The sequence below is a fragment of the Apostichopus japonicus genome, chromosome 18 (assembly GCF_037975245.1).
Source record: "Apostichopus japonicus isolate 1M-3 chromosome 18, ASM3797524v1, whole genome shotgun sequence".
Lineage (NCBI taxonomy): Eukaryota > Metazoa > Echinodermata > Holothuroidea > Aspidochirotida > Stichopodidae > Apostichopus > Apostichopus japonicus.
In genome coordinates this window covers 915,947-943,551 of record NC_092578.1, presented here as the reverse complement: position 1 = coordinate 943,551, position 27,605 = coordinate 915,947, and the positions used below count along the sequence as shown (strand labels likewise).

The 27,605-nt window shown below is 35.5% G+C and overlaps 3 protein-coding genes across 6 annotated transcripts in view; 1 reads left to right on the top strand and 2 right to left on the bottom strand.

Annotated features, from left to right (window-relative positions):
• LOC139958619 (beta-galactosidase-like) overlaps positions 1-12,862 on the bottom strand; it is a 28,370-nt gene extending 15,508 nt beyond the window's left edge. Inside the window, exon 1 of the mRNA XM_071955824.1 lies at positions 12,840-12,862. The gene's annotated coding sequence lies outside the window, so the exon portion shown is untranslated. The remainder of the gene's footprint in view (positions 1-12,839) is intronic.
• The window catches only part of LOC139958618 (anoctamin-8-like), a 17,245-nt gene extending 479 nt beyond the window's left edge, over positions 1-16,766 (top strand). For all 4 annotated transcript variants that reach the window (XM_071955819.1, XM_071955820.1, XM_071955821.1 and 1 more), the window contains exons 2-16: positions 2,858-2,978; positions 3,463-3,706; positions 6,573-6,711; positions 6,951-7,047; positions 7,580-7,696; positions 7,918-8,042; positions 9,123-9,284; positions 9,769-9,962; positions 10,679-10,829; positions 11,132-11,206; positions 11,564-11,872; positions 12,079-12,270; positions 12,881-13,012; positions 13,772-13,882; positions 14,127-16,766. In XM_071955819.1, the coding sequence (XP_071811920.1) occupies positions 2,918-2,978; positions 3,463-3,706; positions 6,573-6,711; positions 6,951-7,047; positions 7,580-7,696; positions 7,918-8,042; positions 9,123-9,284; positions 9,769-9,962; positions 10,679-10,829; positions 11,132-11,206; positions 11,564-11,872; positions 12,079-12,270; positions 12,881-13,012; positions 13,772-13,882; positions 14,127-14,237 (2,220 nt within the window). In that variant the 5' untranslated portion in view covers positions 2,858-2,917 and the 3' untranslated portion in view covers positions 14,238-16,766. The remainder of the gene's footprint in view (positions 1-2,857; positions 2,979-3,462; positions 3,707-6,572; positions 6,712-6,950; positions 7,048-7,579; positions 7,697-7,917; positions 8,043-9,122; positions 9,285-9,768; positions 9,963-10,678; positions 10,830-11,131; positions 11,207-11,563; positions 11,873-12,078; positions 12,271-12,880; positions 13,013-13,771; positions 13,883-14,126) is intronic.
• Positions 16,373-27,605, bottom strand: LOC139958621 (WD repeat-containing protein 46-like). The gene is made up of 14 exons (XM_071955825.1): positions 27,508-27,605; positions 26,156-26,398; positions 25,589-25,704; positions 24,841-24,928; positions 24,482-24,648; positions 23,831-23,981; positions 23,226-23,361; positions 22,764-22,863; positions 22,122-22,275; positions 21,548-21,695; positions 21,048-21,142; positions 20,426-20,521; positions 19,663-19,770; positions 16,373-19,016 (listed from the first exon to the last, which is right to left on the bottom strand). Exons 1-14 carry the CDS (start codon positions 27,571-27,573, stop codon positions 18,888-18,890), a joined length of 1,797 nt encoding a protein of 598 aa, XP_071811926.1. The 5' UTR covers positions 27,574-27,605; the 3' UTR covers positions 16,373-18,887.

Here is a 27,605-nt window from a genome sequence, read left to right as displayed (position 1 = left end):
CTTGCTCAAGGTTTATTGCTTCCTCGAAATTGTTAATGTTAACGTCCTTAAATTGCGATATAATATTAGCACTACGTACCGATTAACGGTCACACTAATTAGCGTCAACAGGCCGATTTCACGACAACTCAAGACAAGTTTAAAATACCATCAAATACAATTGATGTTATCAGAGTATATCTGGAAACACGTTTAAAACTGACTGGAACCAGCGTGCATACATATTTTTCACGGGAAAAAATGTTTTTTGTCGTAAAAATCGCCAACTTTTTCCTAACGTTGAATTACACGACGTGATGCTATTGCGCTTGCGCAATGCCATCGGACCGAACCATTATAATATGGGTTGGTTTGTGCTAGGTTTGGGAACTACAGTGTCGGAAGGTGGGTTGACGTAGTAATAAAGCACCAAATTATGGTGAATGAACTCCAAATCAAATTATTTAATGTTTTAAAAATAATGAATATTTCTTATTGTTTTTCCATTGTAATTAACATGTGATTATCAACTTTACAGAGTCTTGCTTACCATCATTTTGCCTGGTTTTATTATTCTCTCCGTGTATTTTATTTTGTGTGTGGGCACCATTCTCGAATGAAAAATTGCACTTACCTGAAGTGTAATGGTTCGGTCCAATGGCATAGCGCAAGCGCAATAGCATCACGTCGTGTAATTCAACGTTAGGAAAAAGTTGGCGATTTTTACGACAAAAACATTTTTTCCCGTGAAAAATATGTATGCACGCTGGTTCCAGTCAGTTTTAAACGTTTTCCAGATATACTCTGATAACATCAATTGTATTTGATGGCATTTTGATTTGATTTGATTTGATTTGATTTATTTGATTTTCCACTGGATATATACATGTGGAGGGAAGTCCTCTAAAAAGCCAATTCAGGCTTAACAAGGTAAAGGACTCCCAGGAAAGAAAGAAAGAAAGAAAGGGAAAACAAAAAACAAACAAAAAGCATATATACATAAATGAAAATATAACTAGTGTCTTAATAAAGAATAATTAATAACATACAATATAAACGATGTATCAATACTGAGAAATTACTTCTTTTTTTAGTGCTTTTCTAAATGTTTCTTTAGATGGTTTAGATTTTATAGTAGCAGTTAGATCATTCCATGTCCTCATAGCACGATTCTTTAAACTTAACGTACCAAATGTTGTATTACATAAGTTGTGGTGTGCTTGACCGGCACTTCTAGTGCGGTGACTATGTATGGCGCTGTTAATAGTAAATAAGTCATGAAAGGCTGCAGGAAGTAAGCCATTCCAAGCCTTGTAAAAGAATGTGGCTACATTCAGCCTAACAATATCGTTAAATTTTAATAAGTTGAGCAATTTGAAAAGTGAGCTGGTGTGTTCACGATATTCAGAATGAGTTATGTGACGAATGACTTTCTTTTGTAGGATTTCAAGAGGGTGAAGATAAACATTATGGGTGCCAGACCAGATTATAGAGCAATATGAAAAGTGGGGGAACACTAATGTTTGGTAAAGCATTCTAAGAATATTCTGAGGAAAATAGTGTTTCAACTTAGAAATGATACCAACATTTTTCGCCACAGTGTTTGCAATATTTGATATATGTTCACACCAAGTAAGTTTACTATCAATATAAACTCCGAGAAACTTTATGCTTGTTGTCTTGAGTTGTTGTGAGTTGTCGTGAAATCGGCCTGTTGACGCTAATTAGTGTGACCCCCGATTAATTACCAAAACAAGTCAGGTCCAGTTATGCATACCAATTATTAAACAGACTCATAAGTTCTAACGTATAACACTAAATAAACTTGAAGAAGAAGGTAGGCTGTATGGTGATCCCATTGATTTTGCTCTGTGTTTAGGTTTATACTTAAGAACATAATTCCTTTTTTCTTTCAAAAGGGACAGGCATCCATGTAGATGATGGCATGTGTGTGTGTATGTGACAAACTTTTTTTGTGGGTTAATAACAAATTTATTTTGTTAAAGGGGTTGGTGACAAAGCAGACTTGTTAGATCAATTAGGTAACAGAAAATGTCAATGTATTTGTTGAACATCAATGTGACTGTATTCCACATAGGTAGACTGTCCTTTCTGAACATTGAAACATCTTGACATAGTAATTGTATATATGTAAAACCTTTATCAGTGACATAAGTAGTTGCTGCCCACAAGTGAGCATAACGATATATGTAATGGTCTAGGGAGTTGTGTAACTCCCTTGTTGTGTAAATGTAACTCAACTTGCTCCACATAAGACAGACCTAGTTGAATGGAAATTTTTGGTTATCAGTGCTATAGTAAAAGTGACTTAATGTTAAGTGTTTAAAGGGGGACATGTTGTTTAGAGCACCCTCATGGAGGTGATCAAAATACCCTGTACTTTAGCTTATAAATACACACGTTATTGAGATTGTTCTGACTAAAATGGTATGAAGGCAACATTATTGTGTCATTTAATATCAAATTTAACACATAAATATATAACAGAATGCTAATTTAGGGAACATGCAAATTACTGTACCTACTACCATACTGAAATATGCAAATGTTTTCCCTCAGTCAGTTTATCTCACCACAAAAAGTTGTGAACACCAAGATTGTCATAAGATTATGAAAGCCATGCAAGTACATGTTCACAAACTGTGCAGCACTGTTTAGCTTTTGAAATTTGATCTGAAACCATTCTGAAGCATTTCTCTATGAACTTTGGTGTAAGAATATACTTCCTTTGTTGTCTAGCAAAGAGGTTTATCTTCAATGGAATAGTAATAGATCAATATGATATACGATGACAACTACCAGCAGATAAAATGACTTACGACATCAATATTCTATTGATGCCTCTCTTATTTTCCAGGGGAGGCTTCAGTTAGCTGATTGTATACAGAATTAATAAAAACAGAACATCAGAAGAACCATGGAGGTCAAATTGTTGAAGCAGAGAGCAAAGAGCCAAGCAAAGGAAGCAGTTCTCCAAGGTATTAGTAATTAGGGAATAACTTTAATTCAGTCAAATAGTTCATGTCAGTTAATAAGTTACATGTTTTTTTTTTGTTGTGTGTACAAATCAGTGGTAGTTGTCTAAGGTGATTATTTTAGCAAGGAATACACTGCATTCTTGCAATAATGAGACTGCTAGAGCTACCTGATGTAAAAGCACTTAAGGGGAACAAGTTGGAACCACCAGTGGATGGTATAGGGGGCAGGGATGGAAATGGTGTAGAGGGTCATTGATCCATAGATATTTACTGATTAAAGCTTATTATCTTTCTTTAATGAGAGTAATGTCCAATAACTGTTCTTTGGATTTTCATGCATATTTTCATTATATTTACAAATTTTATACTGATCGGGATTCATTTTGATCTTTAATGTTGCAAATGGACATCTGTGGATTTTTGTAGAAATATTCAGCTAAGACAAGTCTGATTTGTAGACCTGATCTTCCCTTCTTTCCAACAGCCAAAGAATATGGACAGACAATTAAGGACACTGCTAAATACATGCATGAGAAGAAACTGTGCCTTGAAACTGTACCAACCACAGACTGCCATGTTGTATTGACATTCCCTACGAAGACAGATATAGCAACCCTTAGTTGGATTGAAGGTATCTTGAAGGAAAACCTTCCAGATTTAACCGTTCATAAACGTCTTCATCCGTATACTAACATGACGGGCTGGTACCTTACTGCATCTTTTGATAGGTAAGGTTTTGTTCATTCATAGGTTCATTATAAATTATAAATAAATATATATAAAAAAAATATAAATCAACCCTGTTACAAAAATGATAACTATGGATGTAGTCTAGAATGAGTACATAAATGAATGTGCCATGATTTGGCCTTGATTTAACATTGCTCTACATGACTAGATTCCACAATGCCCTGAATACTAGAATGAGTACATATCTATGAGACTATGTATGAGTACAAGCAAACCTCACTGCTAGAATACGGGCACACACTGTACCTAGTGATTGCACTGGGAGTCTGGCAGGTACCCAAGTACTTGGTGCAACCGCTACACATAACCACTACACATTACAACTACACATAACCACCACACATAACCACCACACATAACCACCGCACATAACCACCGCACATAACCACCACACATAATCACCACACATAATCACCACACATAATCACCACACATAACCACCAAACATAACCACCACACATAACCCCACACATAACCACCATACCACCACACATAACCACCACACATAACTACCACACATAACCACCACACATAACCACCACACATAACCACCTCCATATAACCACCAAACATAACCACCACACATAACCCCACACATAACCACCATACCACCACACATAACCACCACACATAACCACCTCCATATAACCACCAAACATAACCACCACACATAACCACCACACATAACCCCACACATAACCACCATACCACCACACATAACCACCACACATAACCACCTGCACATAACCACCACACATAACCATCACATAACCACCACACATAACCACCACACATGACCACCATACCACCACACATAACCATCACACATAACCACCACACATAACCACCTGCACATAACCGCTACACATACCACTACAAGTCTGTTAGTAAGTATTAAGTAACACTCTTCATGTCTGCATGTACAGCATTATAACTAACTCAGGCCTATAGTGCAGTAGTTTCAATCAAGCAGCAACATTGTTTTCCATTTAATCGCTGAACTGACAGCTAGTTGAGAGTTCTGTAGCAATTAGCATTTTATGCAGCTGCTTGTTTGTATTATATATGCAGGTATGACAGAAGTATGTTGTAAGCTACTACTATCTTCCATATTAAGTCAGTCCTGTAAACATGTATACTGTAGGTTCATACATATTTATAGACAAACTAACATTTATAAAAACATGTCTCATTGGTTAGCTTATCATATCTCTTTAACCTTATAATTGCCTTTAACTTTCTCTAAAGGCATCCACAAGTTTTATGATTTGTGCTGTAGTCAGTTTGCCGTTTTGAGAACAGGGAGTAATTTAGTTTGCCATCTATCTGAATCTATGGAACAAGGTTAAGGTTTATAACTGAATTAGGTTCAAGGTAATTGAAGAATACTTAACGATAGTTGAAGAATACTGTACTGCAATGGGAGCTGGACAAGTTGCCAAGTGCATTGAGTTGAAAATGAGTGTTACCTTTGAAATTGCGGCCAAACACTGGTACTTATACAGAAATAAAAATGTTACTGTACTTGATAGCTTAACTATTGATTCAAGATGATGTCTAAAACAATTTCCAGTGGTGATGATTAATATCATACGTATAAGTTTAGTCTTTATCTCATTGCCATAAACCTGTTTGTGGGTTTTACAAATATTGAATCAAGAACACATGATTGAAGGGAAGATATTCACAGAAACTATTCCTGTGTTTATCAGACTGTTCCTCTGCAATAGCATTACACATTTCTTTGTAAATTACATCATTTGCAATACTGAATCTGGCATGAAAATATCAGAATGATTTTATTTTATTGCATGATTGAAGATCCTTTTATGCACCTGTTTGCTACTCTTATTGATTCACACTCACAATAATCTTTTATTCAAATCGAATACCATAAAAATCAGAAAAACTTTATTCAATGCAAACAGACCCACGGTAATACTACTGTAATATTGTTTACCATCTGTAGATTCTGTACGCATAATATCACTAATATAGTCTTAATCTGTTTTATACTGCAGTAGTACTGACAAGTACTGCTGTGTGTCATATAACATTACATGTGTTATTAGGTGAGGTATGTACAAGCTGCCATTAGTCAGGCGTGCACAAGCCATCTTTAGTGATGCGTGTAAAAGCCGCTGCATAATATCTCTGCTCTGCATAATCAGATGTGATTAAATGAGTATTTGTAAAATCACAAACAGGTTTATCGCAGTGAGACAAGACTAAACTCATAACTGATCTTGATTATAACCATAGGAAATCATAAAGAGAGTCTTGAATAAAACTTTAAAGTTATCAGAGAGAGACTTATACATTGAATTGTTGGTCTGTAACTCATGTGTTATAGAACATTGCAATGTCAACCAGGCCCAATGAGAAGGGCCTTGGGGGGGGGGGTTGTCAGGTGGGGCTATAGCCCTGGGGTCCAGAGTCAATTAAGGTACATAGAAGAGCATGTTCTCAAAGACATGCTGTTGTGAAACTGTTCCCTAGTAATACATTTCTATAATTTGGTTACCGTGACAATAACAGCATCAGACTGCTGTTGTTGCATAAGACTTCTGCTGACAAAGTTAGCTTTTATACTGAGAAGTACTAACTTTCAACATCTCTCAAATATTGGTGTGATTCTGATACTACTATGATATGTGGGTGGTAGAATGAGAAGGAGGGGCTTTGACGGGAAGTGACCTATAGTAGAGATCGTACAGTGCTAGACAGGTTACCAGTTCACTCAGGCACGGTAGTCAGGGAGTGCTGAGGTCGTGGGGAGACAGGTAAGCTCATAATTGTTACCACATATATATGTTTAATCATGCTGGTACTTCTCCTCCACAGCCTAATGAGAGGTGCAGAGGCCATGGGTATCAGTAAAGCTGTGAAGGAAGAATACGGAGGTGGGCTGATGGAGTTTAGCACCGCTGAAAAGGTCATGTTTCAAGGAATCGAAGATGAAGATACATTCTTTATATCTCAGGTAAAATTAGAGGTGCTAGAAAAATCTCGAAGCTACATAATAACTTGTGAGCCACAAGTGTCTTAGGTTGTTACATAAAATACATGTGATTCCATGTGATGTGTACGCTTAATGTCATGATCCCTGATGCGATGACTAAGCTATAATTAATTATTGAGCAATTCAGATATTATGTACTGTTTGATAATTTTTTTGATACACAATCTGAAGTTTGTCGTGAAATTCTTTTCTATATTTAGGAACGTCAGTCCATCTTACACTACCTACTGCAAAACATCAGAGCAACACAGAGTGAAACTTTTGAAAAGTTCAAGTTGCTAGAAGGACAACCCATATGTAAGTTTCAACAATAAAATGTACAAGCTTCTCATTTATTTCTTCATATATTTAGCAAACGTGAACAGTTTTTAATGTTTGATAGCCATTAATGAATATTTAGCAATAGGAATTTAATTAAACCATTTTACATGCTGGCTTTATTATGTTATATAACATAAGTGGAATAAAGTCGGGGGACAAACAAATTCTACAATTTTTATAAAATTTGACCATAATTTTCCTTGCATGCTCTGCTTGGGGAAAGTGTTTCTAATAGTTGCTCCAAGCTGTTGTAACATTTCATGGGAGAATTAACAGAAACTGTTTCCATTTACTTGGAAAATTTCACCTGCATAAAATGCTAGATCCTCTTAGCCATTCTTGTATTCCAAATTCCTATTTTAACGTTACCATTTGTAAGCATTGATCCTGTTTACAAAAAGATAATTTTGCCTCCACTGTCAAGGTTTTTTATCTTTCACATTTGACACAAATCTCTCCATTTATAGATTTGGAGTTTATTTCTTCCTCTCTCTCTCTTCTCTTCTAGTTCCTAAACTGTTATCTAAACGGATCATCTCAGCACTCTTGCCTCTTCATGATAAGGAAGCTTTGAAGAAACTTGAGAAATCTTGGGTGCATGCTCCCTTATCCAGACAACCATTAGGTACAGTAATTTTGACATATACTGTATTGTGAATATTCATGACTTGATGATGTCATGTTTTGTATCTCTTCATCTCAGTTTAATAGCCTCTGATGAAGATTCCTGTCAGGATGAAATTGTCAGTCTCTCAACTTTTATATATTCATCATTTTGGTCTCATGTCTCTATTTTTTGAACCATCCCTGCCTCTTTCTTATAATATTTAAACTGCCTTTTCACAGATGACATTGCTCACTATTTTGGTATCAAGGTGTCCATATATTTTGCTTACTTGGGTCACTACACAAAATGGCTGATATTTCCTGCTGTACTCGGGTTGTTTGTGACTTTCTACTCATCTAATGCTGTGAGTAACTCATATTTGCTTTCAAATTCAACATTTGCATTGGTTCATAAATTTATGATAACAGTTAAAGGCAAAAATCCCAAGCAATACAATTCATTAGTAAAGTTTCATTGTGAGTAATGGAGAATATATTAAAAAATATTGATTTATTGACTCCATTTGGTTCATACGCTTAAAATAGAGGACTATGTTACAATCTCAGTGCTTTGTAGTAAAAAACACTGTGATTAAACAGCTGCATGATGAAACCAACTTCAATACAGACTTGATATAATTGTACAAGTTCTGTATTAATAATATCCTTTGTGTTGGATACAAAATAAATACATGATAGTGAAACAGAGCTCTTCAGTGTATTGGTTCAATCCTAACCCTAATAATGAATTTCCTTAAGTCATGAGTGCTCATACACAACAATGAAATTGCTACTTCACATTTATATTTTAACTAACCTCGGAATTCACAAGATGATGCCAACGAGTGTTAACTGACCATTGAATAGTGAAGTTTTTTCTATTGTTGATGATAACATAAAATTCATCATGTTTATTGTTATCAAAAAGGGTGGCATTCAAAACGAATGGATATACAAATGCTTTCTTTTATTATTATCAGGTAGAAGTTGTGTGGATTGCATATTCTCTAATGACCTTTGACCTTATATCATTACAGTCACATTAATTGTGTTTCTGAATTAAAGGCTGTGAGATAATAATCTTTTTAGCCTTCATTATACAATATCCCTTTGTATGTTCCTAAGACTAATACAGAAGATATTAATCCTCATGTTAGCCCCTCATTAATCCTCATTTTAGCCCCTCATTACTCCTCATTTTAGCCCCTCATATTACTCCTCATGTTAGCTTTGTTTTATTTAATGCATAGTTGCATTATAAAATTACCAAATAGTTGTGTTCTGTAATACAGTAATAACAGTTTTCATTTCAATCTTGAGTTTGATTTTAAATTAAGTGCCCATAGCTTCAAATTGATCCGACTAATTATAAGAATACCTTTGAATCACAAGCAGAGGAAATAAACATAATCAACTAACTATGTCTGGGTTCTCTCCTCCTTTAGACTATCCAAGACTGGAGTTTTATCTTTTTTACCATATTTAACATAATTTGGGCCTCACTGTTCTTGGAGACTTGGAAAAGAAGGAGTGCTGAGCTGGCGTTTCATTGGGGAACTCTTGATGTTAAACACGAGTTATTAGAAGATCCCAGGCCAATGTATTACGTATGTAGGGTTTTCCCCATTAGTTTCATTTATGTTATTTTATGTGTGTGTTTATTTTTCAGTTTCGTAGCTGAGACTATTCGTATCAGTGAAGTTTATTCATGCACTGAAAAGTGCTTTTCCTTGTCTTAAAATTTTTACACATTTCAACTCATTTAAATTAATGTCACATATTTATGTATTGCACAAAGATTAAAAGAATTTGTTTTACAAAATTTATGTTGATGTTAAATTTAGGGCAACGAACCCTTAGACTGCTTCAGTGGGTTATGTACTTGGTATGTACTCACAGTGAGAGTTAGCATATTAAGAACAATGAACATGCCTACAGTAAATGTGTATTAATAAGTTTGATGTTAATGGACACCACATATCAGTAATCTCACTGAAATTGAAACATTGTGGTTGTCGATAATATCCATTAGATTTTAAATTCTTGTGTACTTTGCATCCTATCAAAGTTCTGATTTTCTGTCTTGTGTAGGGAATCCCTCAAGTAAGTCCAGTCTCTGGTAGGATGGAGCCTTTCTATCCAGCCTGGAAGAGGAACCTATTCCGGTATTTTGTGACTGTTCCAGTCATCTTACTCTGTATGTGCACTACCTTTCTAATAGCGTTTGGGATCTTTGAGTTACAGGAATGGGTCAATGAACAGATCAGTGAAGGATTTTATCCAAAGTGAGTGTTTTTTGTTGTTAATTGTTGTACACCTAAAGTGATGTTTACTTATATATCACATATTGCCATAAAAATCAACTTTTTAGGTTTTTACCTAATAACAGAGAAGCAAAAAGATGTGAATTGTAGGTTTGCAAAGAAGATGTTGAGGACTATATTTATTTTTATTTTCCTCTTTGAGATCTCTGCCCTAGGTATGAGACTTCGTCTGAAAGATTTGGTCTAAATGTGAATTTGGACTGGGATATTTGGTCTGACATTAACACATGGTCTAAAATATCTGATCTAAGTCTGAATCTGGTCTGTGATGTTTGGGTGTACAGATGTTTGGAGTTTTGTAGGCTGTTTTCCTAGCTTTAGCTCACATATATTTTTTAACATTCTATGTTTTTGTTTTCCTATTGTCTAAGTGACTTGAGTCTGGTTAATGTGATGAAGGATCCTATGTAAGCTCAAGCTTTTAAGTGCACTATTACCCTTACTTACAGTTTCGTATTTTGAGAGGGAATGTTGGGCACTCTCAAAGAATGTTTGATTATCATTATGTTGCTCAGATATTTGACTGATTGATAAATTGGTCGTTGATCTGAGACATTATGAATCTACCTTTGTCAGGAATTTTCTTCTATTAATAGCCCAATAATGAAGACATGGATGTCATTATTTTTAAGCCCTGATGGAGCTTTAATCACAATTTCTTCTTTTTCTCTTCTTAGACCGTTAGCGTACATACCAAAGTTCATCCTTGCCATAACTACAATCATCAGTGAAACCATCTACAAGAAAATAGCAGTTTGGTTGAACAATAAAGAAAATTATCGACTGCAATCGAGCTATGAGAATCATCTGATTGCTAAGCTCATATTTGTAAGTTTCACTCTTTTTGTAATATAATATAAAATATCACCTACCACCTCCTACTCACATTGACCAGTTAACTTTGTAAATGCTTTACAGTAAATGAGAAACTACCAAAGCCTTGTGTTTCCTTAGCAACCAGTACCACGGTTATCATAGTAAATGACAGAGGAAACTGATTAACATGACAAATAAAACATTGCATGACTATTGCATATTCAACAGCTTGTGTGTTAGCATGAAGTTAAATTGTAAAGACATGAAATCATTTATACAATGAGCCCTTTTCTTTCACACTCGTTCCTCCACAGGTCCAGTTCATTAACCACTTTATGTCTGTCACGTATGTCGCTTTCTACCTGCAAGACTTTGGCAGACTTAAGGCGGTAAGCAATGTTTGGATCAGATAATATTCATACGCACCCATGTGGGAACTGAATTGCCTCCTACCACCACTCACTACACCCCTCCATTACTCTATAAATAATTAGTAAAAGTACAGAAATTGTACAGATTGCTAGTAGTTTTGATTGCCTTATTTTCAGCTTACAGTTGAGAAGTTAGCAAAGGTCTCATTTGGGAAAGAGAGCAAAAAGAAAAGAAGACTTTTGTAATTCAAATTCAGGGTTGACACCCTCCCCCCTCCCCCCCAGCACAACCCATTTGTCTCCATCAATGTATTTCAGTTAGCTGTTCATGATTCAGCAGCTAATGTTTGACTGATTTATTTCTTGTATTCACAGACAATAGCGACTCTTTTCATCACCAAACACGTGATTGGGAACATCACAGAGACTGTGATTCCTTACATCAAAGAAAAATTGAAAGTCTACAAACTGGCATTCAAAGTCGCAGAACATGAAGTCAAGGAAGCTAGAAAAAAGGAAGGTGCGGCAGAGGGGTCAACTGAGGGGTCACGGGAGGGTGTATCTGAGGGGTCACCGGAGGGTGTATCTGAGGGGACACATGAACAAACAGATGAAGCCGATGGTGCGTCTAAGAAATACACCATCAGCCAGGCTGAGGTTGAAAGCAAGATGGAACGTTATGAAGTGAGTAATTTCAAGACCAAATTTTTACTGTGCCGGCAGGGGCTGGGCAGGGAGCCGGGGGGGGGGATGGGAAGAAGCAGATATGTACTTTTAATTAATCTACCCATTGGGTATTAAACACTAAAACTCCTGTTATTGTTTATGTGTCACTCTATCAATGAATTGTGCAATGAGATTAAGATCGACGTCTTTTTTTCTTTTCTCAGGATACCTTTAACGACTTCCTTGAGATGTTCATTCAGTTTGGATATGTGACATTATTTTCTTCTGCGTTCCCATTGGCTGCATTCTGGGCACTTGTAAATAATGTCATTGAGATCAGAAGTGACGCCTTCAAGCTTTGCACAAACAAACAGAGGCCATTTGGACAGCATGTACAAAATATTGGATCCTGGCAGGTATATGTGGCATATAATAGTTGTAAAATTTAAGAACTTTACTTATTTCTTGAAGTTATGAATGCAAATTACTTATGAATATTCATTCTGAACTTAACATAATTGCTTTGTAAAAGAAGAAACAACCGTAAGACACCCTTTGGAAGAACAGACCAATTTCTAGGACCACATGTGTTTATATCGGATGCATTGGGGCAGTGTAAATGGAGTCTTTTACCTGAATTTATTCACAGTACTTGTTCCAAAAAAAAGTTACAATATTGATACTACTCAATGTTACAGAAGAAAAGTTGAGAGCAAAGGCAATCTTTCATGGACCACATTTAGAATATATGGGGGATTGGGGGAGGGTGGGAAGGGTATTTATCCTAGATGTATCTAGTGTCATGCATTCCAATAATCATAAACAATATTTGATAAACAATTCTTTATTTATTAGTTCTAAATGTTAAGTACTGTAGCTTGGTGGTTCACTATACTTTTATATCTTGCATCCCTCATAAGTCAATACACCTCTTATTCCTAACTGAATCTGCTGTTATTCTCACGAGTAGTAAATTATTGCTCACCTGTGTAGATTCCTATCGTCATAGTTTCATTTCTGTTACAGTATGCCATGGAGGTGATAGGTATGCTGGGTGTGTCTGTTAACTGTGCGTTGCTTGGTATCTCAGGTCAACTTCAGGATGTCTTCCCAATGTACACGGCTGTTGGTATTTTCCTTATTGTTGCTTTGTTGGAGGTGAGCTTATATTGTAAGGTTTTCACCTTGTACATATAATATTCTACTCCACAACAGTTTGTTTGGCATGCTATCTGTGGTAACAAAGCAGGATAATGTTAATGCAATAATTATGACACTGTAATTAAACCAGCCGAGTGAGTGTGCTAAGCTTTCCCAAACTGGGCGTAGGGTAGGGGAGTATTTTTTTACAATGATCTATACACATTAGAGGTCAGAGTGAAACAAACAGATTTCCCAAATGGCGTTGGAAGCGTTCACCCACCACAATAAGTAATCTAGATATAGACCAGAGGAACACACATAAATTGGCCAAATGGAGCATCACTTTATACCACAATCAGTAATATATACACAAAATAAGTTAAAAGAGTAATACAGAAATTTTGTATTGATGGGGTGATGAGAATTCACTTACAATAATAAATCTTATCTACATAGTATGTCAAGAGGTCAAAGGAACATAAAGAAACAAAAGCCATCTGATGGTATTTACACTCATCTCTAAATCATTTATTATGTAGTGGACATCTCACTATCTTAGATTATCTAAGAGTGATTTGGTTCAGCCTCTCTTTGCCCTCAACGCCTGCCTAGTTGCTCCTCAAGTCATGCCTAGTTGCTCCTCAAGGCCTGCCTGGTTGCGTCCCATCTCAGCATGACAGTAATTTCTTTATTGAAATTGTTTTAGTTGAAACATCAATAGACTTTTCTACACTAAGGTGTAAACATTTGGTCTTTTCTTGGTTTATCTCCTAGCACATTATCCTGGCTCTTAAACTAGGTATATCCATAGCTATTCCTGACACACCATACTGGGTACAGACGGAACTGGCCAAGCTAGAATACAAGAGAAGACAGGCTTTGAAGGTAAAACATTAATTAAGAAAATTAATTACTCGCCACATTTTACTCTCTGGTCTCCTTTCCTTTGTTAATTATCACATGGTGACTGTTCATGCCCGATTGTTCTCTGGAAAGTAAGAGGGTAGAGTGGGGGAGAGGGATAGGTTACCCTTGGACCCTATCTGGGTGGTTCCATACTGAAACCATGTCATGGTGTCTTCCCCCACCCCTACCGAATATTTATGAGATCTTCTCTTATAATCATCAGAAAATGGAGCAGGAAACGAGAGATAACATCCACAAGAGTATCGCATCCAGTCCTGTGGAGGAATTAAGCACAGAGGCTGGCATATCTACAGAGGCTCCAAAAGAGGAATAACTGGTTCTGTTAAGTAATCTGCTTTAGTATAATTACTGTACTGCTGCTGGTGGTGGTGGATGAGGTTCTAAATTATGCTGCATAAAAATTAATCATCTTGATGCTGTATTACAGATGTTGACTACAAGTACACTGTTGATGCTGTATACACCTAGGGTCTTGTTAATGTTCTCTGGTGATACTGTATTACATCTGTTCTTTGTTGATGTTGACTACAAGTACACTGTTGATATTGACTACAGGCACTCTGTTAAGATATACACCTAGGGTCTTGTTGATGTTCTCTGGTGGTACTGTATGACAGCTGCTTTTTGTTGATGTTGACAACAGTTACTCTGTTGATGTTGACTACAGGCACTCTGTTGATGTTGTTCTTGTTAACATTGTATTAATATAGGTGCTTTGCTGGTTCTGTTATGAGGGTACACCTTGACGCTATACTACTGGTATTTAGCTGTATAATATGTAATCTGTGGATGCTGGAGTACATAGGTTCTACATGATGTTATTCAACAATAAAACCAACAAATGAATGCCTTTTACTTGTTTTAGATCTGCTTGCAATAGCATGGTTGTACAGATAAATTAAGCTATTAACTCAGTTAAATTTTGACATCTTTATGTATATATACCATGAAATCTTCTGCAATACAAAGAGCAACAAATAGTGATCAATGTTTATAATCTTAAATATTTGTGAATAACACTTCTTTTTAGTACCTTTATTTTATGACACCTTTTGAGTTGAGATCTAAGTGTCTTAGGGGCATGATGTAAATGCTGTTAGTTTAAAGGTGGTGCAAACAAAATGGCTATTGTCAAGGAATTGATTTCTTGTTGTACTCAGTGATGTTGTTTAGATGTATGTGTGGGCATCGCTTAACAGGTTCATACTACAATAATTATTGATAACATTTCTATCAACTTGTGAAGAAACTGGGTACTTTAAATTTATTCCACAATTATACATTTTAATCCCATTTGATCGGTGCTGTTACCAACAGAAACTTTAGGGTAAAAATTATAGTTTTGCTAAAGGTTCCTGTTCAACAGAGAATGGCAATACTCTCTTCACCAGTTTGAGTTTTTTCTTCAATTTTAACCAAACCTACCATGAATGTATCAAAGTGAGACTGCAACCTACAAAACTAAGACATCTCTATTTATTTATCGACAAATGAAGGTTTAATGAGTGAGTAATTAATGAATTAACATTTGTTGCTCAGGCACATTTTGAACAGTTCTCGTTTTAATTCTCTAATTATTTTGATATTTTGCATAATTTATCAAATGGAATGTGATTCATTAAGGCATGACTCAACCTAACCTGTTTTACAAGTAATTCATGTTTGCTCTGTTTTGGTAGAGGGATTGATGGTTCTCAAATGCAATTGTATTAACAGATTTTTAATGATTTATAAACATCTTATTGGTGTTTGTCTAAAACTGCTATGTTTAAACTACTGCAATGTTGAGTGCTGTATATAACCTTACATTTTCTTTTCTGTGGATTGGTACTTTTAATTTATGGGAATGAATAAATCCTGGTACCTCTATTAAAGAGGTAATGCATAGAACCGGTCTTGTTTTCAATAGTTGATATATATCAACTACACCATGCAAATGGAAAAGGAACTGACTGGTTGTCAAAGTGAAATCTATGGTAATACATCCTTGTAACCTTAGGCTGGATTTCCTAATATGGTACCATGGTAGGCTATTACAAGAATGCTAATTAAAGATAAACCCTTCTTTTAATGACCTACCCAGCAATGCTGTACGTGCATATAGTAATTTGGTTGTATAGTTGTAAGTTAATATTATGTTTGTTCACCCAGTTTGGCAATGTCTTGGTGGAATGTGATACATTTTCTCAGGTATTTTCTCGGCAGATATTTCACTGGCTGTATTGCTGTAGTTTGATCTTCTATTTATATGAATTTGAAAGTCATAATTCTTCAGTTAATATTACTCTTATTCTTTATCAGAAAACATCATCCACTTTGACAATAGGGTGGAAGTGGTATTTACTGTAAGAGTAGTCAAGTATTATCATCACCAGCTTTTATCACCATTTCTAAGATATACAATTTCATAATCAAAATGAAAATTCAAATAAAACTTAACACAGCACATTGACAAGAAAGCAGCCACTGACATGATTATTTAAGGCAGCTTTTTGAATATGGTCGACAATTTAACAAATCTATGGAGCATTATTCAAAATAAGATTGCAATTGGGCACACTAAGTTAATCTACCTTGAACTGTCAACCAAAGGAAGGTTAAAGAGTCTGTAATTAAAACACAAAAATTTAAGTCTCAATATTTTGTCGCCTGGACACTTTTCATGGTAGCATAGTAAAAACAATGTTAAGAACTACATGAAAATTTAACAAATTTGGATGTTTACTCAATTTAATCACCACAATTGATGATACTTTTTAGTGTAAAATAGCACTAAGGAATTGACCAAAATCAACAAAAAAAGCTGCTTTAAGCCATGATATCTCCACATTGGAACCAAGTTGCCTTTGTAGTTGCTGTTTCAATAAGACAAAGCTGGTGGTTGGGCATACTTCTGCCTCATGTATAAAAGGAAAAAAACAAGTTTGTGTCCAGGATTACTGCTTCTACTAGAGTAGCTTCTTGGTGTTTCTAGGAACAATTTACCATTTGTGAACTTCCGCAGTTTTTCAAGTAATTTTGCTGCAGCACTCAGAAATCATCATTAGAAGCACACAGCTGCTGTCTTCATGCCTCAATATACTTCACCTCTAGCAATGATATTTGCAGCTTTCAATAATCTTTCAATAATCGTAAGCACAATCAATAATCGTAATCCATTATATATTTTGAAATAATCATAACAGATTACTTTTGATCAAAATGCAAAGAAATCGTATTCGATTGCTTTGGCAAAGTAATCGTTATCTTGAGTACTTTATGATGATAACTTAAGTATCAATGAAATATTGCTAAAATAATAGAGGTGCAGATTTGAATGACATTAAGCACATGGGACAAGAGGTCTTGATTTGAGAAGCTATGATGTTAGAGTGTCATTTAACCCAAACAAAAGAATATCTAAACCAGAAATAAGCCAGTGGGCTTATTGTGATTCCTTGCCAATTGAGATTATAATCCCAAGCTTTCGTCATTGTTGATTAAAATGATCAGCAAGAAAGTGCACCCTTCTCAAACAGCCTGAAAATTCATTTAATCCTAAAATGTAATCATGAGTGTAATCACGATTTCATGTCCATGTAATCATAATCGATTACTTCGATTTTTAGCTGTAATCACAATCCTTATCATAACATTTGAAGTACTTGTAATCGATTACATTTCACATGGTCATCACCCAAAGCCTGGATATTTGTAAAGCAAATCAAGGACAGGATAATTGCTGATAACAGATCCAGGTATAGATGTTTATAATGTTTAATCATATTTATATAACAGTGGTGCATCATGACAAATTGTTTCTGTATATTTCTGCAAAATTATTAATAAATATCTAATGCTAAAAATGCATTGATTTTGGTATTTTTGTTGTTTTGGACTTGATTTGACTCTAACTTGTACGTTACTTACGCAAAAGTCACAACTCATTTATAATTTGTTAATAATGTCAAATACATCTCCTTTCCACTAAATACAGCAGTGTTGAAACAAGTCAGGATTTGAAATATCCATTTTCCCAAAGTAACAAAACAACAGAATTTGTTACAAGATAGAGAGGTTAAGTGACTCATTTGAATACCGCCACAGTAAATACCAGCCTACAACTTCTTATACACCACTGCATCCCCCTCAACCAGGCCAAGGAGCATCCAGATAGATTATACAATTTTGCATTGAGCTAGGACATGCTATAAATACAGGCCTAAGTTATAAAGGTTATCTTGTAGTCCAGCATGCAACCAAAGCTGTTACCCATTTGTTTCTCACCGTTTCCCTAAAACATAATTCATGAAGAAATTATGGATATATTTTAATTCTATGGCCAAACAATTAGTGTTAACTGCTCACAAGTTTGAGGGTCTGGTATAAGAAATGATTGAGAAATAGGCCTACAAAACAAAATAATCACATAAAAACTCAGATAAGTTTGATCAAACTCCTTGGAATCGTCAAGTATACTGCTGTAAGCTAGATAAGTGTTCCATTCCAGAAAAGTGATGTATCGATGCATTTAAATATTTGTCAGAGGATCTTCCCCTGAGTTGACTTCCATTTTTCGCAGGTCTTTGAGAATGCTTCTCCCCTTGGAGCCAAATCGGATAGACATAAGGTCACCATTGCTCCTGAACTTTCATCAACATGTAAATTGCAGTTTTTCACCGGATCCGCAAAGCTTTACTTTGTCACAACAAAGTAAGGTTGAGTTTGACATCCAGCCACGGGTATTCCATAGCGGGTCACCAGGAGTGATTTCCCACAGACTCTGTGACTACCCACAGACTCTGTGACTACCCACAGGCCCATAGACTGTGTGACTACCCACAGGCCAATAGACAGCGTGACTACCCACAGGCCCATAGACTGTGTGACTACCCACAGACTCCTGTGACTACCCACAGGCCCATAGACTCTGTGACTATCCACAGGCCCATAGACTGTGTGACTACCCACAGACTGATAGCTGTCATGACTTGTCTTTCTTGAATCTATCCAGGGCAGACACAAACTCTGTTTCTTGATTATCTTTCTCCTCTTTCTCCACCATCCTCCTCTTTTCGTCTTCTTTGACTTCAACAGATTTCTTTGCTTCTTCCTGTTAACAAGAACCAATTGAGACAAAATCACGATCACTCTGGATTCAGTTTTAAGCTAGACAGACTACATATTACGCACACACACACCCACAGCATTGATTCCCAATTGGAGATCATAGTTAGTAATCTAAAAGTGGTTAAGCCAAGGTGTACCAGAACCTATGTCACCCCAACCCGCCCCCTGCCCCATCAAAAACAACATTGTAAGAAAAACTTTGCTTTTAATATTTTAGATAATAGGTTATGCTGCTCCCCCTAGAATAGCATTGGTCGCCCCTAAAAACAGAAGTCGCACTTACGCCCCTGAATCCAAAGGTCAATGTCATGGCAAACGTTTAGTACAGAAGTATTACTAAACTACACACATATGTGTAACAGAGGGAGAAGGTCCATGGAGGGAGAAGGGTCCATGGAGGGAGAAGGGTCCATGGAGGGAGGGTGCATGGGTTTAAAAGCAGTCAAGGATTAGAGTATGCTGTAGGTTTGATGTATGCCATGTGCATCCATTGAGACCCAAACATGAGAGAATGATGTTGATATTTATTTGACAAAGATACATACCTTTTCAAGTACTCAACATTTATAATGTCATTAATGAATATATTTTTCTGGCATCTCATTAAAATATTTTGGAATATAACTTACCCTCTTGTCTGCTTCAAACATTATCTGTTTTCTGTTTTCTTTTCTTCCAGATTTGCTCTTTCCTTTCATTCTAAATCTTGGTTTGAACGTCTGTTTAGGTAGGTCACCCTGTAAACACGAGAGATATGAACCCATTCAATCATCAGTCTAAGCAGAATTATTTATCCACCTTATATTGAATAAATTATGATGCCTCTCATGTCTACTCTATATGCATCTGTAGTAACCATCCCCTCTCACCTTCCCCTCCACTCCCCCCCCCCCCCGGATATAAATTAAACTGACAGTACAATCTGTTCAATTCCAAGATAAAGTTGGTCACTAAGCACACCCAAAGATTTGAATTTTTTTAAACCTCTTTTTACCATTGTCCTTGATTAATTTATCATTTCAAGTAAACATGTTATTTGAGGCCATCAGTCTTGCTCTTTCTTGTTTTTGAGCTGTTTTGCTTCTGAGGAGCTGACCAACTGGTGTGTGTTAGACTACAAAGTCCAGTCACTTCAGTTGATGAGCCTTGTGTTTCAAGGGTCATTTCTCTATATGGGCTGACAGCAGTACCTACATGGAATAACAACAACTATCAACATCACATCAAAATTATTTTTGTGGCTACACTGATCCTTTAAATAACTTTCTTCTTCCTATTTGGTTCAAATTTAAAAGTCAGATACTTGTCGTAACCAAAGAGTTGCAACAATCTGTATTGAACACATGAATGAAACTAAGATGAAAATAAATATAACAGATAAAATAAACTCACAAAGAGTACTCTTCGATCTTCTTCTCTTTGCTGGAAGGTCACATGATCAACCTCTCCAATCTTGTTAGGATCAAGAGTAATAAGCTCTGGCTGAATCTGAGGAGGAAAAAAATGGATTTGAACATAGATTTGATCGAAATGACACGCCAACTTACTTTCAGATTTGGTCATTCACAGAACTTGACAGTACCAAGCAGATATCTGACATGATAGCAAACTACCTTAAATTACAGTACAGGTCTGTTAAAATCTGCATTTAGTCCCAACTGCTAATAAACAAGCAAAACTTCCTGCATTTCGTTCAAAATGTAAGAAAACAAAACAAAACTGCCGCCTTTTTATCTTTCTTTCATCTTTTATCTTTCTTTCTTTCATCTTTTTTTCATCTTTTCATCAAAAAGAGATCTTCTTTGTGAAGAGATTGAGAAGACACATTACACCATTCCTCCTGGGCAGTCCTTCAGACTCTATCAGGACAGAGAAAGACTGTAGATTCTAGCCTGCATAAGTGTTAATACCTCATATATATCATGTCTTCATCTGATCTGGACAATGTTACACATAACTCTTAGATTCCTGAAACTAAATGAAACTGTGCACGTCACATTGACCTTGATCTTACCTTTTCGAGAAGAGATTTAACTTCCGCTTCTTTCCTCTGTTTCTTGGTCATGAATGGATTTACCTCGAGAGCATCAAAATTAGGCTCACCAGACCCTGGAATATGAGAGAGACAGAGGGATGAGTCAAAGGTAGTGGCATACTGGACATTACAGCTAATAGTCAATTGGCCAATAGAAATAACCGATACTACAGCTAATAGTCAATTAGCCAATAGAAATAACCGATACTGGATATTACAGCTAATAGTCAATTAGCCAATAGAAATAACTGATACTGAACATTACAGCTAATAGTCAGTTAGCCATTAGAAAACAAGCAATAGAGTTTGGGGAAATATTTTGAAGAACATTATCCTACAATGATACTCTATCATTTTTATCTATTAGTTAATTATATTCATCTTGTAAATTTGAATATCATCTTTGAATAATATCATTGTTCAGATCTTTTTTCAGAGACAGAGCAGGGACTCATCTCATTACATGTCCTCAGACTCACCTGGAACTAACAAACTGGAATATCCGTTGCTATGGCCAATTCCTAAGACATCTTCGTATGGACAAAAGTCAAGATCTGAAATGGGATTCTTTAGTCTATGAACCATGTAAGGTTTATCCTGGGCAATGGTGCAACTATCTTTAAAGATCTGCAAAATGAATAAAAATAAAACCTGGTTATGGAAGCTTTCAAAAAGACAAACTTGTTACAATTTAACTTGTCCTTGCTACAATATGCCATTTCACAATTCCACATAAACATGTGTGTGCTGTAGTTCCTGGTTTTCGTAGTCTTACATGCTAGTTGACTCTGTATATTTGTAATTATATGATGCAATATTTATGCAATGCTAGGAAACATTAAACTGATCAGACCTTTTTGAACAAGCTGGTGTTGATTTCCTAGCCAACATATTCATTCTTAGAAATATTGCAATTTACTTATTTCTACTTTTGCTTATAATTTAACATATGGTGACAGTCTACTCACTGAGGGTCAACAGCACAACTGATAGATTGATAAGCCTTGAAGGACATATAAAAGTAAAGTCAATGGGATAACCAAATGTTTTTACCTCGACAATATTATTAGACGCTCCTGCAAGAAGCCCTCTTTGGCTGAACCGAAGTTCGTTGGCTCCGTGGGCCACTCTATAGGACTGTAGAGGTTTATATGTCCTGAGATCGTATATCTTAATGGTTCTATCAATCCCAGATGTAGCCATGTATCTGTCAAATAATGAAAGAATGCAACATGTACACAAATTGTACTGCCAGCAGTTAACTGTAACAATGTGTTTTATATTATGACAGTATGCTTAAAATATGAAGTGGTTATGCACTCATGGCTAGTTAGCTAACATAAATCCAAATTTCCCCACATATCCTCTTTTTGTTATCTGACGTGAGCATCCGGGTGGATTTTCAAATTTTTAAAAAAATCAGATTTTTATGTAATTGTAATAAATACAATGTTTTCAAATGTTTTCAAAGTTCTTTGATCAATATTTGCTTCTCCAATTTGAGCAAAAAAAAAAGGCAAATTGTCAATTTTAGTATTTACAGTCCTTCCTTTAACCAGTTCTGATTTTACAAGGTATATAACAATTGGTTTAGTTGGATTTTGGCCACCACAATTGACTTCCAATCTGCTAAAAGTAAATGTCTTTTATTAATTCCCACACACTAACTAATTATCTGCAGATATTAATTCTTACCGTCCTTTAGGGTCAACAGCCACGGAACGGACAGCAGACTTATGACACATCATCTTCACCACAGGTTCATGTTGGTTTGGTGTCCACATTGTCACTCTTCCTGTTACAAGAAATTAGCATACTTTGAATATTCAGTGGAAGTTAATGAATATAGTTATTGCACTTCAGTGAATAGTAACAAATATAAAGATACACTGCATATTCATTTCTGCTGTAAAACTTATTTGCACATTCAATGAATGGTGGATGTAAAGGAAATGTATAATCAAAAGATGTAGGAAAAATATATTTACAAATATTGTGGGAAATTGTTTGAAAAGTAAACATTCACTTCAACTTAAGCTTTATGGGATCAGAATCCCCATTATCATATCTTCTTATTAAAACGATGCATATTCAATTTTATATTAATGATAATATATCACTGATAATGATAAAATTCTTTAGTAATGTTATACTCACCATCCGTATGACCAAGGTGTATAACAGCATTCTGTGGATTCTGTGCCATAACATCCAACCTGCCCTGTTTGGTCTTTATTTCAGATACCATTTTACCCATAGATACATCTAAATATTGAAGGGCTCCATAATTAGTCTGAAAACAATCATAATAAAAACAAGATTAATCTCCTAATATAATATTAAACAAACAACAGTGTATCATCAGTACTTATATTACATAATTATCAAAAGATAGTCTTTTCATTTATTACTTTTTTATAATCCAATCACTACCTGGACTATGCTAATAATACACCAAAGATATCCAGTCAACAGAAGCATCCATCATACTTGTAAAATACCTCAATGGTTGTCACCCACCACATAATGGAATTTCTTAAGAAAGTCTTAACAGGAGACAGGAGATAAAAGAACTTGTCAGCGCTAGTATGTTAGGCTATAAGCCATACATATAAACTTTAAAAATTCAGCTATTTTTTAACATTTTTATATCTATAATAGGTAAAAAGTTTTGTTTCTGATTGACATAAACTGTGTTAAAGTAATGGAGTACGCTTTGATGAAATTATGGATCTGTTTGCAGGTGACAGAGAAGGACTTACAGCTGCAGCCAATAGGAAATGATACGGTAAAAATGACATTCGTAGAACACTGCTCATTGACTTGATACAGTGGAGTTCTGTTCCAGTATTGTCATACATGTACAGCCATTTCTTCTGTGCGACAGCCATCATCGTCTCTACGTGTAACCATCTGATGGAAAAAAAAATCAGAGAAACTGTTTACCAAAAATGGAATTAATTGTCTGCAATACTGTTGTCTTGTTTTCACTATATTCCTTAGCTATGGAAATCACAAACCACACAACACAACTGACCTAACTTAATAATTTAATTATAAATTATATTAATTAAAGTGATTTGAAAGACTTAGAAAAAATCAATCTTGTAATATCACTTAATGATTCGAACCATATTATTAATATTTATCTGTCAATTTACAGAATGTGAAGACAACAAATTGATCTTTAGAAAATTATGACGATGCAAATATTAAAAGATTAGCCTAACAAAGAAAGAACAATTCAGAAGAGGAATTTCTAGGATGATAAAAAAAGTCAAATTAGGTCACAAATATCAAAATAGTGGAAAATTGAAGTCATCACTATAATCATGGAAGAAACTCAAATAATATGAACTTTCTTGCCAACTTGTGTTATCACACTTTCAATTTGACCTTTGACCCAAACTCACTGGACGTCTGTAATCGTTTCCATCACATTGATCTCAAACAAGAGTTGTTTGCTGACCCAGTCAAAAGCTGTCAGGTGACCCATTTTTCCTGCTAGGGCTAGAAATCTGCCATTACGAGTATAATCCATTCGATATGGCCCAAACTGATTGAGAGTTAATTCAAATCGCTGCAAAAAAGTTTAAAGAAAACGGAAATGATTAACATCAAAATATTGAAATTTATAAGATTGAAACTGATCTTGATATAAGAGCAGTTGACTTGAAATCTTCAAATTAAGTTTAAATCTTTTAACTTTAGATTAAGTATATCATAAACATTAGCCTTTTAGTTACTCTACACAGTAGGATTCTAATGTTACCTTTGCAGCACTTCCAATATCAACAGACTCTGTGATTTCTGATTGTCTGACATCATAAGTGTCTGAACCTTCACCAACCTCCAGAAATCTGAAGAAAAAAACAAAAATGAATAAACATGATATAAAAGGATAGTCACAACATTTTAGTCAGCAATAAACAACTTTTGTTATGTCATCACAGGTTTATAGAACTTTGTATAAACATGATCATACTTTATACACCATTACCAAGAAACTATAGAAGTATTTTTGAACCCTGCACACCCAGTTATTTAACCTTCCACTTCTTAAAACAACTAAGCACAATATCTTGTATATATTAATCAAGCAGCTTTTTAGTTAATTTTGAACGTCTTTAATATAGCTATTCTACGCTTAATCTATGCTCAAGTTCTTAACAAATACAGTTGATTAGATTGCCTTTCATCGTTTCATATAATGAAGCAAAAAGGGAAACTTTGAACATTCCCAATTGACATGTTACTAATTAATACTATGTAAAACACTGTTTGTTTTGTCTTTTCTGTTACGATTATATGTTACGATATGTGTTACGATATGTTGAGATTCGAATAGAATTATTACTAAGTGGCTCCTTAACCTTAAATTAGGGAAGACATCTAGGAGTGTGTCTTAGTTTGATCCATGGCAATAACATTTTGAGGAAGATTCAATAAACTTTGGTATAACTATTGTTCAAGCACAAGAGTGCTGCTTTAACATACTGATGGGAATTCTTAAGACTTGCCCTGCATCTTCTGGGAGGAGAAGTTCAGCCCTCGCTGCTTGTTTGGCTGCTAATTCATATCTTTGCTCTGATCTTTTAAGGTTGAACCTATGTTGAGCAGTTCGCCCTTCCAAGTTCTGTAAGAAAACAGATAAGAAAAAACCTTCCTTCTTTGTGGGTGACTCTGGATGAAGTTTTGTACATTAGATAAATACTGTTAACCTTCTGAAGAATAAAACGTTCATATCAACAGAGTTTAACCATTACATGCAATCCAACCTTTAACCCGAGAATCATTTTATCATTAGATATCACATTGATCCATAGATCTCATCAACTGATATTTAAGTAAACTTGACAACTTAATAGAAATAATAGAAAACATTATGGTATTGACCAGTCACAAAGTTAAATAACTATTACACGTGTGTTGGTGTGTGAGGTAAGGAGGGGCAGGAGGGGGAGGGGGGGCTTCCGGGCTTGCAGAGCAAAGTCTTCCATCTTGGACATGTGTTATCCATCTCAGAAAATATTACCCCCAAAAACAATGTTACATTTTTAAAATAATCAAAGTTGAATGAAACTCACTCTGCCCATTCTTTCTCCTCTGGAGTATTTTTTCATCTTTTGAGGAGAAACCTTCGCAGGCCCCTCAAATGGATCCTTTGAACGTTTTCTTCTGTCATCTCTGGAATCATCTGTTTCTGCATTTTTTTCTGCAACTTGATTCACTTTTTTTATTTCACCAGGTTCTTCAGACTTTTGGATGCTGTTTGATTCTTCCTTTTCACTATTTTCTTGAAAGTATCTTACGGATTTCTTTTTTTGTACCTGAAGAGAGAATGACTAAAAGCTCCAGCCCTCATATCTATTTACAGATCCATACACTGTTTACAGTCAATTTTCTTAGTTAATATAAAAACACTTAGATCTATCATATAGGAAAGGATAAAGATAATTGTAGATTCCTATATAGCACTACTTCATATGAAAAGTGACATCTCTCCCACCCTCACAATGTTCAACACCAAAAATTCCTACATGAATTTTAACCTCACATCATGTTTTCATGATTACAACTTGACAGTCATATTTGTTGCTGTAAAGTAATATAGTTGACCATTTTTCATGATACTATGTACAATCCACGTTGGTTTCTTTACGCAAAGGCAACGTGCCCAGCAGGGGTAATAATAACTGGCAGAGAACGGGAACAGTGGCAACGCATACTCTTTCGCCAGACTTCAAGGAAACATGTTTTACCGAGCTGACTAATTTGAGGATGTGTCATCCCTGGGATGCAAGTTTAACAATCCTTAGCTAATAACAATACAGTACCAAATGAAAATAACTACAAGTTAATTTTCATTAAATTGTTAAATTGTGTTTCCGCAGCTGAACTCTGTAAAGGCCTAGCTTTATGTTATACCATATAGTTTAGCCAGGTTACTGTTTGTTTCCACCATGGTGGATACACACACTTCTGATGTCAGATATTATAATCTGCATAGCCCATGGCAGAGGCTTACCTTCACGAATAACGGCTGCTATGGTTGTCAAGAAAGAACCAGCCTATGCCTAAGCCTTCATTACGCTGCATAGGTAGGTGGGTAGCCTACTTTTTACTTAAGTTATTTGCACCGATGTTGTACATGGGAATATGGTGCCTAAGCCTAGGTCTGTGCATAACTTATACTGGCCTAGAATAACTTACTTAGTCTGATCATGTAGTGTAGTAGGCCTAGCTTAGGCCTACAGTAACTTAGCTCCAACTTGTCCAAGACTCCCAACGTTCGAAGCCGAAAGTTCTTCTTACTATTACTGTAAGCCTTGCTTAGTTGGGTGAAATTGAACTGTGCCCTCATAACGATGAGTTGCAACAAATAACTAATTTAACATATAAAATTAGTTAAATATTAGTACTTATATTATTTACAAACCTTTCGTTGAGACTGCTTTCGATCATGCATGGTGATAGAGGCAGCCATGTTTTCCAAACAGCACATGAGTTACGCAATACTGAAGAAAATCCATGGAT

Bases quoted from the DNA above. Each gene is read 5' to 3' on its own strand.
- LOC139958621 (XM_071955825.1), bottom strand. From the start codon at position 27,573: ATGTGCTGTTTGGAAAACATGGCTGCCTCTATCACCATGCATGATCGA. The intron at 24,929-25,588 runs GCAAGTCTTAAG...TTTTTTCTTCAG, and splicing joins CTCCTCCCAGAAGATGCAGG to ATTTCTGGAGGTTGGTGAAG. The intron at 22,864-23,225 runs GTGAGTATAACA...TTCTTGTAACAG, and splicing joins ACACCTTGGTCATACGGATG to GAAGAGTGACAATGTGGACA.